This window comes from Triplophysa rosa, linkage group LG13, assembly GCF_024868665.1.
Source record: "Triplophysa rosa linkage group LG13, Trosa_1v2, whole genome shotgun sequence".
Classification (NCBI taxonomy): Eukaryota; Metazoa; Chordata; class Actinopteri; order Cypriniformes; family Nemacheilidae; genus Triplophysa; species Triplophysa rosa.
The window spans coordinates 11324321-11340016 of NC_079902.1; the positions used below are offsets into that span (position 1 = coordinate 11324321).

Below are 15696 nucleotides of genomic sequence, written 5' to 3' on the forward strand. Positions count from 1 at the left end.
TATCCTTGAAAATCCTACTTCAGTTGTTGATACATTTTAGATAATAAAACGAACAATATTGATCCACTGCCAAGCACATAACACAATCAATAAACCATACATTAAAAATATGTAAACAAAATGGGGGAATTAAATTGATAATAAGGTTCAATTTTATTAACAAACCACATTACATTGAGAACAATATATAAATGCATATAACTGCATAAAATTTCCACAACTATTAGAACATTTTAAATTTCCTTGTACATTTTCTTCTTTTATCCTGTGTGGCAATGGGGAGAGAGGGAGAGAAAGTGTTTTAAAAGTTGCATACAATCAACACACATTAAAAAAGATTTAATATAGGTGGAAACCTCAAAGTTAAAAACATAGTGTAAAATGATGTAATACCTGCTTAAATTCTCTTTAATTCCTCTACACACTTCTCAAGTTTTTCGTGCAATGGTCCCCAGTTTTTACACTCTATGAAATAACAATATGAAAACATTTAATAGAAGCAAACAGTAAAAAATATTTCCATACAGGAAAGAAATAAAACAGAATACCTGATCGTAATCTCACTAGCTCTTCAAGGAACCTCTCAAGTTTTTCGTGATGTTTTGAACAATTAATACAGTCTGGAAGGAAGAAGTTAAAAGAGATAAGACACTACACAAGTGGTAACTCATTTCAATGCATTAGCTATACGATGATCAATCCACCTGACTCATGGGCTGCTTCGGCTGGTTGCACAGCATCACTGACTACTGTAGGATGAACAGTAGGCCCTGTTGATGCAAAAAAGACAAAGAAATGTCAGAAAAAAGGCTCTAAAAGACCATCTAGTCTGACTATTAACATGAATCTGGATTACAACTATTCAAGCAAATAAGAACAACTGTGTTAATAATGACTTTATTTGGTTGCCCAATAAACTCGGTTTACTAAAATGTTGTGGACAGAAACTGAAGTGAGAAAGAAGGCTATACATAGCATGCGTAAACTACTGCAGGAATGACATTTTGGTTATTTTGAAAATTCACATTTTATCGACAAGTGTCAAAGCTCCAAAAGATTTTGATTTTGACTTCAAATTTTTTAAAGAAACAAAAGTATGTATTTATTTAAACCATCACATTGTATTGTACAAGGGTTATCTGCAGCTACTTAATACTTTAATTTGGTTTCCATGTCACCCATCATTGCTCTTATTAAAGACCATATAAGAGATGCATCTATCAAATCTCACAAATAAACGAAGCAAATGATGACAAAAATAAAGAAAAAGGGACAAAAGGTAATACCAATTCTTTTTCTCTTTGCTGAAGGCAAATCATCATTGCTCAAGTGCTTTTGGCCCAGACCGGGAAGCAGTGAATTCCTTGTCCTCATACCTTTTATAGATAGAATTAGAGGAAACATTCTTTTTTTCAATCAATACAGTGCCCTTCATTTTCATTTGTCGATATAATCTAGCATTTCAAAAAATAAATATTACAATTATAAAACTGTCAACCTAATCTAAACCACAATTACAGTATCTAGGATACAAGTTGAGAACATCTCTGTCACTGTCAAAAGTACCTGGTAATCCTGATGGTTTATTACTGGACGGAGGCTGAACAGTTTCAACACAGCTTCGTGTAGTCTGTGGGGTCTTGAGAGCCATTCTTTTCCGAGTTGGAGGCTGTCGCCCTGATGGTTTCATCTGTGGTATACCGGAGCTTGAAAGTTTTGAAACTGCAACAACATGTTAGTTTAGAAATTAACAATTGTACAAAATTAAAGGGATAGTTCACCCAAATATGAAAATTCTGTCATGAATTACTCACTCTCTAGTTGTTCCAAACCTGCATAAATTTCTTTGTTTGGTTGAACACGGAGAAAGATATTCGGACAAATGCTTGTAACCAAACAGTTCTTGGACCCCATTGACTACCATAGAAGGAAAAATGACAATGGTAGTCAAAAGTGCCCCAGAACGGTTTGCTGTCCTATATACATTCTTCAAAATATCTTCGTTTGTGTTCAACAACAAAAACTTTTTTTTTTTTTGTTAAGTATTTTTCCTACTACGGTAGTCAATAATGGGGCCCAAGAACTGTTTGGTTATAAGCATTCTTTCAAATATCTTTCTCTGCTCAGCAGAACAAAGATATTTATACAGATTTGGAACAACATGAAGTTGAGTAAATGACAACAGAATTTTAGTTTTGGGTGAACTATCCCTTTAAACAAACACATGTGTATTAATGCATAAACAACTCACCTGCTGTGAAAGTATACCCAGGCACAGAAGAAACCACAGGTGTCTGTTAAAAACAAACACGTCATTTAATCAAACCTAGTGCAAATATAATCTGGTAGTGACTAAACCAGTCATCTACAATTTATAGTCATTGGCAAAATTCCTACTTTAACAGGGCCGGCTGATGCTGTATAATTGACATTTCCAATGTGCTTTGCTTTATTCAGCTGTCCTGCCTTCTTGTTGCCAGGTAGAGTAGATGATGATGCTTCAGCCTGATTTGGCACTTGGACCGTCTTAGGTCTGACCGCTGCTGAGGAGTTCATGGATGACTGCGGTCTTGGTGGCAGACCGGATTTTGGATGACTGAGCTTGGAGGAGAGTTGAGGTAGCTGTCTTTTCACTATTGGTTTTGTTGGAGGTTTTTTCTCATTCACTGGCTCTGATGTACTGTGACCTGAAGTGCAGTGTGTCGAGACTTTCTGACTACGGTTCGAGCTCTGAGTCACATGCGCGGCAACGGTCCCATCATGATGGCTCGTTCCAACAAGTTCTTCACATGAATGTGCCTCAATACTGTTGATCACCGAGAGCCTTTTTCTCATAGGTGTAGGCTTTGCGTCTCTCAGTATTTCAAACCTGGGTTCTTTGCCAAAGACGATAGGCGTGGATGTGACCATGAAGCTGGTCTTCATGTCCAGCGTGTCATCCAGACAAAAAATACTGTTTCGGCTGATGTTTCCTGTGTCAGAGTTTTGAATGCACTCAGAGTCAACAAAACCAGGTTTTGATGTTTTTGGGGGGCATTCATCTACATTAATCTTAGAAGAGTCTGAGGGAGTTTCCACAGGGTGAACAAAAGCTGTGGTGCTAGTCTCAACTTCTGCCTCTCTGTTTTTAGAGCCCGTTTCAGCATTACTCATAACCGATTTAGAGACATCACTAGCCTGGCTTGTTATTTCTGTGCTTGAGGACTTGAATTCTATAGTGGTGTTCTTTAAAATGGGAAGGTCTGGGACAGCCAGTTGAGTGGTTGTGTTAAGTTTAGTAAAAGACCCCTCACCTGGCTTCAGAGACACGGAGATTGACTGAATATCACCTGAGGCTTGAAGAGCAGCGCTTTCAGTTTGCTCCACACTTTCAACTGTTACATTAGCTTTCTCTGAGATCTTTGTAAGTGGACTCATTATTTTCGCATCCCTAGTAGAATTAGGGCTTCCATCCCGTCTCTCCTCTTCTAGCTCATGTGGCTGAATAACTATAGTGCCGTCATGTTTTTCACTTAGCCGTTCTGTAGTAGTGTTTGAGGCGCCACTGTTATCACTACATGAATTTATTTTATCATGCGTGCAGTCCAGATTAGGAAAATTCACAGTAGCATTAACACCAGTGTCAGAATCTTCTTTAGTGTTCGGTGTCTGGACCAGGTCGACAGTGGCATTACCTGATTTTATACGAGCGACATCTAGATCTACTGTTGAATTAAGTCTAGCATCAGAACCCTCCCTAGGTTCCTGAGACTGGACCGACTCAGAAGTGGTGTTCTTAATGTCGTGTAGATCAACAATTGCATTAATACCAGTGTTTGTAGTATTAATTCCACACCTTTCCTTCAAATCTTGAGTCACATCAAAAGTATTGTTCTTCTCCCCACTTATGAAATCAGATTTCTCGAAAGATGTAATGGAAACTGTTGGAATATTGCTAAAATCATTGCTGTTTCCTTCTACTTTGCTTGCTGTTACATTCGTAATGTCTTTATCATTCTGCAGTGATTTACTAGATGTGCTTTCATCTGCCAAGTGGCTACATACTCCAGGCATAATAAAATTAAGATCAGAGATGTTGGCAGTCTCATTCCTTGGTGCTATATCTACCTCATTCTTATGTTTTGAAACTCTTTCTGATTGTATGCAAGCAGCAGAATTCAAAGCGGTTCCTGTTTCATTATCAAGGAAAGACTGTCCGGCTGTGTCTTCGAGAAATCCAGAAACTTGTGGAAAGGGTTCATCTGCAATTGAATAGAAACTGGAGCAGACATCTGGCAATTTCTTTGACTGGAAGGAGGAAATGGGCTTCTGAAGAGACGATCCACCCAGAATGGTGCCACCCTGGGTAAGCTTCCACCTTAAAAAGCTCTCCATGCCAATAACAGGTGTGTCACTAAAAGAAAAGAAAATTCATTTGTGACTGTCAATAACTAGGTTTCAGGAAGTCACATATCTCACTGGGGATGTACAAACTGTTGTTTACAAAAGGAAGTAAGTTTAAATGAATTTCTTGAATACTCAACGTTAAATATAAACAATAAACTGACACATTTAGCAAAAAGGAATCAAGACAAACAGGAAAAATTCCAGATATTAGTTGTGAAAATATAATGAATGCAACACTCAGTTTGTATTGAATCCTTTACTTGAAAGCTCACTGTATAACTGTCATTGGTCTGTACCATAGCAACATAAATCGTCCTGCCACGTCTAGTAAATTGTTGTTGAAAATGTATGGTTTTCTCTTCGAAACTAATAAGTACAATATAATTTCTAAGCAAATAAATCGCAATCTTTTAAAGAAAAAAGGACCTTACCACCAGATCTCAAAACACAGCGAGTGTATGCTATTTCCGTCTCGATTTTGAAAACGGAGGACGTTCTAGTGATTGGATCAGTCCTCGTCCAATCAGAGTGCGGATCCGTGAGACGTCCAAACGCAACATCGACCTCTATTAGTGGCGGGGGTCTATAAACAACAAAAGAATGATAAGCTGATTTTTTTTTTCAAATTAATATCCCGCCTCTTACCATACATTTTTTACTGTACATAATGTTTTTTTTGTTTTTATTGTTTGCTTCGTTATTTTGTGTGAGTGTGTGTGTATGTGTGTTTTGAAATTTCCATATAAGGAAGAATGTATTTCTCTTTTATTTTTCTCTCTTTGTTCAATGTGCTTATTATAATATTGTAAACTTTAAATTATCTTCTTCTTCTTTGTATTTTATGGCGGGTTGCGAACCAACCTAATGGGTAAATACCGCCACCTACTGTGATGGAGTGTGAAGAGAATGAACTATGCACTCCTAAATCCTATTATATAACCCACTACTCTTATAAATCTCATGATTGCATTTTACTTGTATTCCTGAATTTGGTCTGTCGTTTAATAAGCTGGTTAGTGTAAATTCCTGATACCCTGATGCTTGTAATTCTTCCTTAAGACTCCTCCTTTCTCTATATGCCTTACATATCATCAGGACATGCGGTCTCCTCCACTGATCAGGCATCACATAAACCTGTGTTATGCTTCCCTATACTGTGTAAGGTATGGTTTATGTTTGAATGACCTGTTTGTAGACGTGTAAATATAACTTGTTCTCTTTTGCTTAAGTATGAATTGCTTTACTATTCTTTATGGTTTGAATCTTGTAATAGTGCCGACCTGTATGACATGAGTCCCAACCTCTCTGACATTTCTTATTGCATGCTTTTAAAATAAAATGTTTTCCTTCTGATCTACTGAGTGAAATATTTATACTTGGTTCATTCATCTTTATTGATTCTTTGGCTATTTTGTCTGCTTCCTCATTACCTTGAATTCCCACATGTGCTGGTACCCACATAAGTCGAATTATTATTCCCACCTGTCGTAGATTGTATAACCTAATGATGTTTTCTGTTAAAATTTCTGTTTCTATTTGGTTCCAATGAATGTAAACTCACAAGGACTTCCACTGAGTCTGAGCATATTATCACCTTCTCAGGTCTAACTTCATAAACCCACTCTAATGCCATTAGAATTGCTGTCATCTCAGCCGTATATACTGATGTGCCGTCTGTTATCCTTCCAGCCTTCCTCACCTCAAACTCTGGAACATAGAATGCAGCCCATGTCCTTTCAGTGTCTACACTCTTTGAACCGTCTTTATATATCTGAAGAAATGAGTAGTATGTGATTTTATATATTAATTTACACAATTACTTAAACAAATACAGTGGCTTCATCCATTTCCTTTTTGTTCTCGTGTGATTTTACATCTACTTATGGTTGTGCAAGTATCCAATTGGTGGGATTGGGGATATCACAACTATTGGGGCAACTGATATTGAGTAGACCATCTTCCTTAACCCACTCCTTAATTTTCCATGCAAAGCCTTTACCTTTTGTATTTAAAGTTTCCCAGCAATCATTAAAAATTTCTCTTACAGGGTGGTTATCACTTTGTCAGTGACGGGGGTCATCATAGCGTCGACTGTTCCTGACAACTATGGTCGTGTTTTATTTATTTATTCTGCAAGATGTACCATTTGCAATATATACTATATGCTAAATTTTATATTACATTTCCTTAAACATTAGCCTGACATAAAACCTGCTTGTTGCTTGATTCCAGAATAGGAAGTGCATCTTTTATATATCAGTGATCCCAGGGTAATGATGTGGTTCCCAAAGAGCAGTGTTGACAACCGCTCATTTATAAGAATAAAAACAACTGTTGTTTTAAACAATTATTTCAAGTGTGTCATACTAAAATAATTTATTTAAAAATATAACAAAATAATACAAAATACAAATGTTTTATAGTTTTTATTTTATTAATAAAACAATGTAATAAAACATGGTCAATAAACATTTTGTACAACATTTGTACTTAAAATCACGCTGCTGCTTGAAGGAACAATGTTTGCTAGCTTATGTTGAAAATTCTTATGTAGACGTTTTTATATATTCAAATTATTAATTAGAATTTCTTATATACTATTTTAACTATTGAGAGTCAACCATAACCTCTGTAACTTGCTGTAGAGGGCGCTCTTTAACTTCTTGATACTTTACAAAAAAATACAATTCTGTCATCATTTACTCACCTTCGAGTTGTTCCAAATCTGTATACATTTCTTTGTTCTGATGAAGACAGAGAAAGATATTTGGAAGAATGCTTATAACCAGACAGATTTTGCCCCCGTTGACTACCATAGTAGGAAAAAATAAAATGGTAGTCAAAAGTCCCCCAGAACTGTTTGCTGTCCTACATTCTTCAAAATTTCTTCTTTTGTCTTCAACAGAACAAAAACAATGATAAAGTATTTTTCCTACTATGGGAGTATTTCTGGTCAAAAGTCATACATTTCAAATGAAATCAAAGGTCTTTCTTAAGGGGAGATTGTAGCCCCATTCTACGTTATCACTAAAGACTGAGGAGTTGCATCATACAATGTACTCTAGACCGAAAGGGGTTAATGCCTTATGAAAGGTCCTGTGGGAATTGTAGTCCTTATCGCAGGCCCGCTCCCTAATGTAGCGACACTGATGGTTTTCAAATGACGAGCAACAGCTGACCTAGAAGGAACGACACACTAGCAGATGGTATATCTATTTTAAATTCATAGGCGGTTGCATAACATCGTTCAGGAGCCTCTTCAAAAAGTATGTAAATTTCCTTCAACTTAATTTGAAAACCAAACCAGTTCATCCGTAAAAGTAACCCAAACGTGCTGGAATTTCAGATTTTCCTTTCTTACAATGACATTCTGAAGTAAACATCTAACATAAAAATAGCTTTCATCCACTTGATCTTCATTAAGAAATGAGATTGTAATTTTCTACAGTAACCGGGTCACAAGGGCTCAGAGATTCTCGAGCACAGCCACTCCACTCTAGTAGCCTACTTGCAAGGATTCACTTGCTTACCCTATGCCTTAAAATGACAAAACCATTTACTCCCAGAACCCCTCTATCTCTCTCACGCACATACAACTTTAGAAACCATTACATAACGACTATTTCGTGTGCTCAGTCTTTTTCGAGATCCCGGTTCGCTCCGGTCGTATTTACGGCGCACCAGGATAACCCGTCACATGACCAACTGCAATTCCCGTCAATCCCTTTGACGCATGCGCAGAACGCGTTGTCTGGCGGTGGTAAACAGACGTCAGAAGGGAGTCTTCGCCTCGAGTCAAAACAAACCAAGAAAGCTCTACAATAGACGTTTGCCTATCTCTGTCAACAGCCCAAGGGAAACGATTTAGTATTAAATCTATCAGACGAACTGGTTATTAAAGAAAGGCTGGTTTCTTCGACTTTCACCGGAGGCATTTTAACTCGTAAAAACTGAGTTGGCTAACGTTAACTAGGTGGCCATCTAGTTACTCTCCGTAGTAAAACTACGCTTTGAATTTTGTCCCAGAGGCCGACGAGCTGGCGGCTAAATTCAGGAAGTAGACAAGGGACAACTTTTTGCCTGTTCGAGGAATAAGGTGGACATCGACTGTATTTGGATTTTGGATTACTTCTACCGGGCGGACACATTCGGCTTAGCTGTGCCCGCGTGAGCATCGTGTGTAGCTGCGTCTCGAGAAACATGGCAGATGGTGACGCGCCAGCACACAGCGTGGAGGACCTTGCAAACTTGAACGACAATAACACATTGTTTTTTTTCGTATGGTAAAGCCTTAAAACAACCGATTACGAACGAGCACTCTTGTAAGACATTGATTTGGTATTTTTTCATGTAAAATTTTAAGTTAAAGCGCGCTTTTTCGCCGGCTTTTCAAATCATTTATTTTTTGCTCATCAAACTCAAAGGATTTGTGTTGGGGACACTTGAGATGCACTTAGTCCGTTTTACTCCTTACATTTTTTATGTTTGTAACTCGATGAATCCTGATTAACTCAATAATATTTTGACAGGAGGTCAGTTGACTTTGACAGGCAGCTTTCCCATTCACTTGAATAAGTTACGTTTAAAAGGGCAGTATTATTACATTGTGTGGTAATTACGCTAGAAACACACTTAGTTTACACGTTTGATTAGTGGACGACGTGAAGCTCTCATATTAAAGTGGTTCATCGCTATTTGTGGAAATAAGCACGTTTGTGTAATCTAATTTTTGTACGTCTAATTGCGAAATCCAATCAAGCATCGCTGCTAGAATAGGCAACGGTGGGGATGTGGTTATTTTGAACAATTACGCGGTATGCTCCTATTGGTTTTGCAATTCTACTTATTTAACCGCATCTGAGAATTGTTGGATTTAGCGAGTTTTTGTCTCTTTAAACGTGTTTATCTAAAGCAAAGCTTGTCAAACGTTTTATTTATCACACCGTCACTCCATAGTCTCCTGTTTTTATTTTTATTTCAGTACGAACTGCTACCAATCCAGCTGTTTTGATGTAGTGATAATGATGTGAATTTCCTTTGTTCTTTCTACATAAACAAAGAAACCCCCCCATCTTTGTTTGGCCTATGTCCATCAGAAGCTTTGTTAGTTACTATTAAGGAGATTATTTGGCCCCTTTAATCTCTCATCTGCGGATTAACTGACGCTATATTGGTGTGTTTATATTATTGTGAATTCGCTCCATTACCCTTTGACTAATGCGGTTAAATTTGGTAACTATAATAAACTTGTAGTTGGATATAATACCTCAATCGTCCGTGAAAAAAACAAGTTACTCCACTGATCCACAGAACACGTTAGTTTATATCAAGTCTTCTTCAGAAATTGTCTGGATTACATCACATAATGGAGGAAGAAAACGTACTCCCGATTGACCCAGATTTTGAGCCGCAGAGCCGACCGAGGTCATGTACATGGCCGTTGCCTAGACCCGACATCTCAGCTGTCAAAACGGGCGGGACGGACGGCTCAGAATCTGCCGCTGGGACTCCGCCCACAGAGGAAGATAAACACGACCCTCAGCCATCCACACCTGAGCCTGATAAAGTTGCGGTGTCGGAGGGAGGAGTCCTCACGGGAGTGGGCGGGGCTACGCCTCGAAAAGGCACTTCCAGACGTAATGCCTGGGGCAACCAGTCGTACGCAGAGCTGATCAGCCAGGCCATCGAAAACTCGCCAGAGAAACGACTTACTCTTGCTCAGATTTACGACTGGATGGTGAAAACGGTGCCGTATTTTAAGGATAAGGGAGACAGTAACAGTTCTGCTGGATGGAAGGTATTGAATATGATATTTCCTAATATAATTTAGTTTTGGCCGTAACATTGTATATTCTAAAAATCTTTTTTTTTATTACCCAAGTTAAATGAATTCATACCCTCATTTTGTTTCTCTTTTTAGAACTCCATTCGCCACAACTTGTCGCTCCACAACAAATTCCTTCGAGTGCACAACGAGTCGACAGGGAAAAGTTCCTGGTGGATGCTTAACCCAGAGGGGGGTAAGACCGGCAAGGCCCCTCGCCGCCGTGCCGCCTCGATGGACAACAGCAGTAAACTGCTTAAAAGTCGCATGCGGGCTAAACAAACTAAAAAGCAGGCTGGAGCATCTGGGATCGGAGGCTCCGCTGGTGCGATGCAGGGTGAGGGCGTTTCTGGCACCAATGGTGCAGACAGTCCTGGACCTCAGAGCCAGTTTGGAAAGTGGGGGGTGAACAGCAGCAGCCCCTCCTCTCGCGGCAGCCTGGATGACCCTGACATGTGGACGAGTTTCAGGCCACGCACAAGCTCTAATGCCAGCACTCTTAGTGGCAGGCTTTCTCCTATCGCCACAGGGCAGGAGGACGAAGAGGAATTACCTGAGGACGGTCTCCTGGGGGGTTATTCTACAGGTAATCATCCTCCGATACTAACTGAGACCCTCATGGAAGAACTGGACTTGATCGACGGGCTTACTTTGATGACGGGTCCGCAAGGGGGTGCGAGCCCAAGCACAGCCCCTCCTGCTCCTCCTCAGCCGCTGCCTTCTGCATCCACTCTGCTGCCTCGAGGGTCCAGCTTTCCTTCATTTAGACAGCTGGCATCAACAAAGGCATCGCAAGGATCTACTCCGCCAGGGCCGCAAAACACAAGCGGCGGATCCAGCACGAGCCCTTCGAATTTTGGAAACTCGCTCTTCAGCCCTCTGTCAGGTCCTGGATCCCACGGTGGTTTCAGTCCTCATGTGCCCTCCAGCCTCGAGGCTCTTCTTACCTCTGATTCACCCCCACCCAGCGAAGTCATGATGACCCAAATGGATCCTCTCATGCCGAGTCAAGGAGGCCTTTTAGGCCTCGGGGGATCTCTTTCAAGCAACCAGACCAAGCAAAGTCAAATGATGTTGAGTAAGAGCATTGACACGAGCGCTGTGGGGCAAATGTCCCTCCAGCCTCAACCCCAACTTCAGCACTCGCAGATGAGCTTCTCAATGATGCATTCAGGCATGAACCAGGAGCCGCCTCAGCTCGCAACCGTAAAGACCCAGCATCACGTGCCAGGGCTTCTGCAGCACGGAGCTGTCCCGTCACCTGGCGGGAATGGAGGTCTGCAAGGTTTGGGCCAATTTTCGACACCGCCCTGTTTTATGCCTCCCCAGGATCGACTGCCTACAGACTTGGATATTGAGATGTTCACTGAAAACCTGGACTGTGACGTGGAATACATTATCAACAGTGATCTGATGGATGGAGATTTGGTCGACTTTAACTTTGACCCCATCATACAGGGTGGACAGGGTTATACCGGGCCAGCGACCACACAAAGTTCCTCCCACAACTGGGTACCCAGCTAATTCTGATATGAAACATAAAAACAGGTAATGTCCTCTGAAGCAATTGTTTTTACTTCTGTTCTGTTTTTGTTTTTTATGTGTAATGCATGTATGTTACGTTTTACTTTCTCAATGCATTTATCATTGTTTTCTTTAGTCACAGGACATTCCCCCATTCAGGAATACAAAATGGACAGTCTCATTTTTTTGCCTCTGCATATGCCACTGTACCTCAAACACACACACTGCTTTGGCTAACTTGGCTGGTTTTTCAAACCAGTTGACGAAAGAACCTACATTTTAAGTGCCAACGTCAACTTGAAGAATGTGCTGTTGGACAGACCAAACATGGTCTTGAAACATATTTTCTTCTTTTGTGTTTATGTGCAACACCTTTTTTGAAAGTTGCAGTTTTTTGGAGTTGTCTAGGCCAATTGTGAGACAACCAAGACTAAACAAGCACAACTAATAAACAACTAATTGTGTTCATTACAGTAATGCAAATGATGAGTGACACCAGAGTAGTGTGAGACAGAGATGGTACTCATGTTCTTTGTTCTGAAATACGGAACTCATTCAGCCAGGAGGATCAAACTCTGCAGCTTTTTTGGCGTCAAGTCTCGTTTGTTGATCGGCAGCTGAGAGGTCGAGCAGTCTTACTGTTCTGGTATAACTTGACAGTGACACAGCTGACATGCTGTGGCTGTTGATCTCAGACCCACTCCGAGGAACTCAACATGGCACCACCGGATTGTTGAGAACAATATGAATCCTCTTCATATATCAGATCCTCTTGCGTGGCAAAGGTCTCACAGAGCACGGTGGATCAGCCCGTGTGCTCTGAAAGCACTCTCTCAGCGGTACGACACTCGCACACCTTTTACGTGAAGGGGGCTGAAAGATTTCAAGGTGGTTTGGGCGATGCTGGTGTTCCATTTAAAATGGTTTGGCTTTTATGACCTCTGCTCTCAAGAAGGTGTTTTTTTCTCTGTTGAACTAAAGAGTAGAGGCTGATCATTGAATGATTTGTCTGCTCTTAAGTGTTTTGTTTGTAACGACAACAGTATGAAGAAATGGTATTTTACATAGGACATTTTGATGCATTTAAATCCTGCCAACAGGTGAAATAGCATAGTGTTATCGTTGGAAATCGAGTGCCCTTTTGCAGAAAGCAATAGCTTAGGAAATAGTGTGTGTTCCCAAGGGGGTCTATGTACGTGTGTTTGTGTGCAAACATGTTTAATGCTCCCAAAACTTGATTCCAACACACTTGACACAGAATTTAAGGTTAAGCTGAATCATTTCATTTATGGGGAGGAGCGTGTTATTTTTTGGTATTGGTGAGGTGAAAAATCTTGAAGAGTAAGGCTTTAATACTGTGTATGTTATGGTATATTGACTGTGTACTAAAGGCAAGGGGCAAAAGTTATTTTATCAAAAAGTTTTTCATAAACAGCACTACTCACCTTTTGTTATTAGAGAGCAATATATATATATATATATATATATATGGACGTATATATATATATATATGGACGTATATATATATATATATATATATATATATATATCAATTAAAATTGTAATGTTATTGGGGAAAGATACTTATAAGAAAACATGCTGTTAATGTGCTTTTTTTACGATTCTGAGCAAAAGATATTACAGATCATTTTTAACGGTCATTTTCTATGTAATCTTTTATTTTTGTAAAAGGTGAGATGCATGTAGATTTTATACATAACCAAAGGAACACTAAGAACTGCATGTCAGAGAGCGAGAGAGCGCAGCAGTACAGATAAGCTTTACAAAAAACTCAAATTAATTATAAATTGATTGATTGCATGAGTGTATAATACCATGCTCTAAAAACAGATTTGCAATCACAGATTGTGCTAAAAGAAGGAAAAACAAAGTTTTGCTTGCATTACAAGTTCTTAATTTCAAAGCAATGTAGCTGATTTCATCTCAGAAAGCAAGACTGATCCAACTGAAAATGATTAATGCAATGTTTCACGCTCAGGGTTACGAATAATAATTAAAGCAACTTCTGTAGAGAAGTAGTGAGATAATCATGTTATAACATCATTGCTCATGGCCTTTTCTAAATTATGAGTCATTTATGCAAGCCAACATCACCATAGATTTTTTTAACATTGCTAAAATATATCTAATGTTGCAGTTTATTATGAGATTTATCCAATGTATGCATTTGTAATTCCTACACACTTGTAAACTGCCAATGAACACTATAGCATGTTGCTGCAAAGCAGATACAGTTTTAATGCCCTTTTTGTTTAAACATACTTTTTCTGTAGTACAAGGGTTGACGTTGTGTTTTTAATTTTTTTAGATAAATACACTGTTTTAAACCAGGATTCTAAAGATTTTCTTTTTTGTATATTGAGTTTTTGTTTGAGAGCTGGATGTAATGGTGTGAGTATATTAGATGCTAAAGCACTCTCTCCTTACAAGAGGAATAATTTTTCTCCTATTCATTGGTGCTAGATATTAAATAACAACTAAAGAGGGCCATATTGGATTGGTGCATATTGACATCAGGGCCTTTAATAATTTTATGCAACACGTCTTGATTTCTTAATGTAGAATAGTATGAGAAATTTACCTATATTTTAATTCCCAAACTCTGTTTTATATATATTATAAAGCTGTGAATGGGGAGGGAGGGGCTTTGCCATCTTGCCACAAATGATGTAACAATGCACCTCATGAATGATATCAGCATGATTTGTTATAACAATTGATGATTCAGGCTAAATTCAATCAACCGTTTACATTAATGTGCTCATACCTTTTCTCATGTTTGTGTTTGTGTAATGCAGCTTCTTTAAAGTGATAGTTGAAAACACATGGTACAGCTTTCAGAAAACCCAAGCGTTGACGGTCAGCTTTGACGTTTTCTTAATGTACTTGATTGGATACAAAGTTTTCAGTCAGAAGTGGATTTCTAGGGTTGACAGCTTGGCTCAGTTTTGTTTAAAGAGTTGGCTGTAATGTTAAATAATGTATTGGCTCCATCAGGACACCTTAAAGGGATAGTTAACCCAGAAATGAAAATTCTGTCATCATTTACACACTCACTTGTCATTTCAAACATGTATGACTTTATTCTTGAAGAATGTTGATAACCGAACAACTTGCATTGGTTTTTGTGTCCTTACAAAAGAAGTGAATAGGTACCGCCACACGTTCTTCAAAATATCTTCTTTTGTGTTCTGCAGAAGAAAGTCATATAGGACTAAAATGATGAGAGGCGAGTAAATAATGAAAAAATTCTCATTTTGGGCTTAAAGATTCCTTTTAAAGGGCCACAGCATGAAATGCAGGAAAATCCACACCTTCCCTCTTTTCAAATCACTCTATTACTTTCCTTGTTTGATATTAGCCTTCCTTTTTCATTTATCTTCTTTAGTATTGTTTTTAGTTCCTTTAAGTTTTCATTTAGCTAAATATCCCAATTGATAACACAAAACTGTAGTTATTGGTCTTGGTTGTTTTTATCTTTGTTTTGGGTTATGGCAGTATGTAAGACTGATGCGTTGTGCATAACCAATAAAATGTATATGTTGATTGCTTTTTTGATCAATTTATTTTGTCCCCCTTAACTTTGTTAGCCAGAGGTCATTAAAATCAGTTCAGCATAATAGAAATAAACCTAATTTGTTTAACTCAAGACTGTTTTGTTCATTCAGTGTTCATTTGTTCAATTGATCTGGCACAGACGAAGGTCATTCAATGCAGAGAAAATAGTTAAAGGGCCAGTGTGTAATTTTTTGGAGGATCTATTGACAGAAATGCAATATAATACACATAACTGTCTTCAGAGGTGTATAAAGACCTTACATAACGAAGCGTTATGTTTTTATTTCCTTAGAATGAGCTATTTCTAGCTACACACACTGCGGGTCCCCTTACATGGAATTCACCATGTTGTTTCTACAGTCGCCCTAAACGGACAAAATGCT

General features: G+C 38.8%; 2 protein-coding genes across 3 annotated transcripts; one reads left to right on the forward strand and one right to left on the reverse strand.

Moving 5' to 3' along the window:
- Positions 1 to 150: 150 nt before the first annotated feature.
- Positions 151 to 4958, reverse strand: si:ch211-126c2.4 (uncharacterized). Of its 2 annotated transcripts, XM_057349833.1 has the most exons (9): positions 4818 to 4957; positions 2398 to 4393; positions 2252 to 2294; positions 1567 to 1722; positions 1287 to 1376; positions 705 to 770; positions 549 to 620; positions 394 to 465; positions 151 to 265 (listed from the first exon to the last, which is right to left on the reverse strand). In XM_057349833.1, exons 2-8 carry the CDS (start codon positions 4372 to 4374, stop codon positions 398 to 400), a joined length of 2472 nt encoding a protein of 823 aa, XP_057205816.1. In that variant the 5' UTR covers positions 4375 to 4393; positions 4818 to 4957; the 3' UTR covers positions 151 to 265; positions 394 to 397. The 2 variants fall into 2 exon arrangements, with proteins under 2 accessions (XP_057205816.1, XP_057205817.1); XM_057349834.1 differs by lacking the exon at positions 151 to 265 and having other exon boundaries at positions 393 to 465; positions 4818 to 4958.
- Positions 4959 to 7445: 2487 nt separating this feature from the next.
- foxo4 (forkhead box O4) lies at positions 7446 to 15301 on the forward strand. Its single transcript, XM_057349709.1, has 3 exons — positions 7446 to 10183; positions 10307 to 11758; positions 11871 to 15301. Exons 1-2 carry the CDS (start codon positions 9752 to 9754, stop codon positions 11732 to 11734), a joined length of 1860 nt encoding a protein of 619 aa, XP_057205692.1. The 5' UTR covers positions 7446 to 9751; the 3' UTR covers positions 11735 to 11758; positions 11871 to 15301.
- Positions 15302 to 15696: the final 395 nt, after the last annotated feature.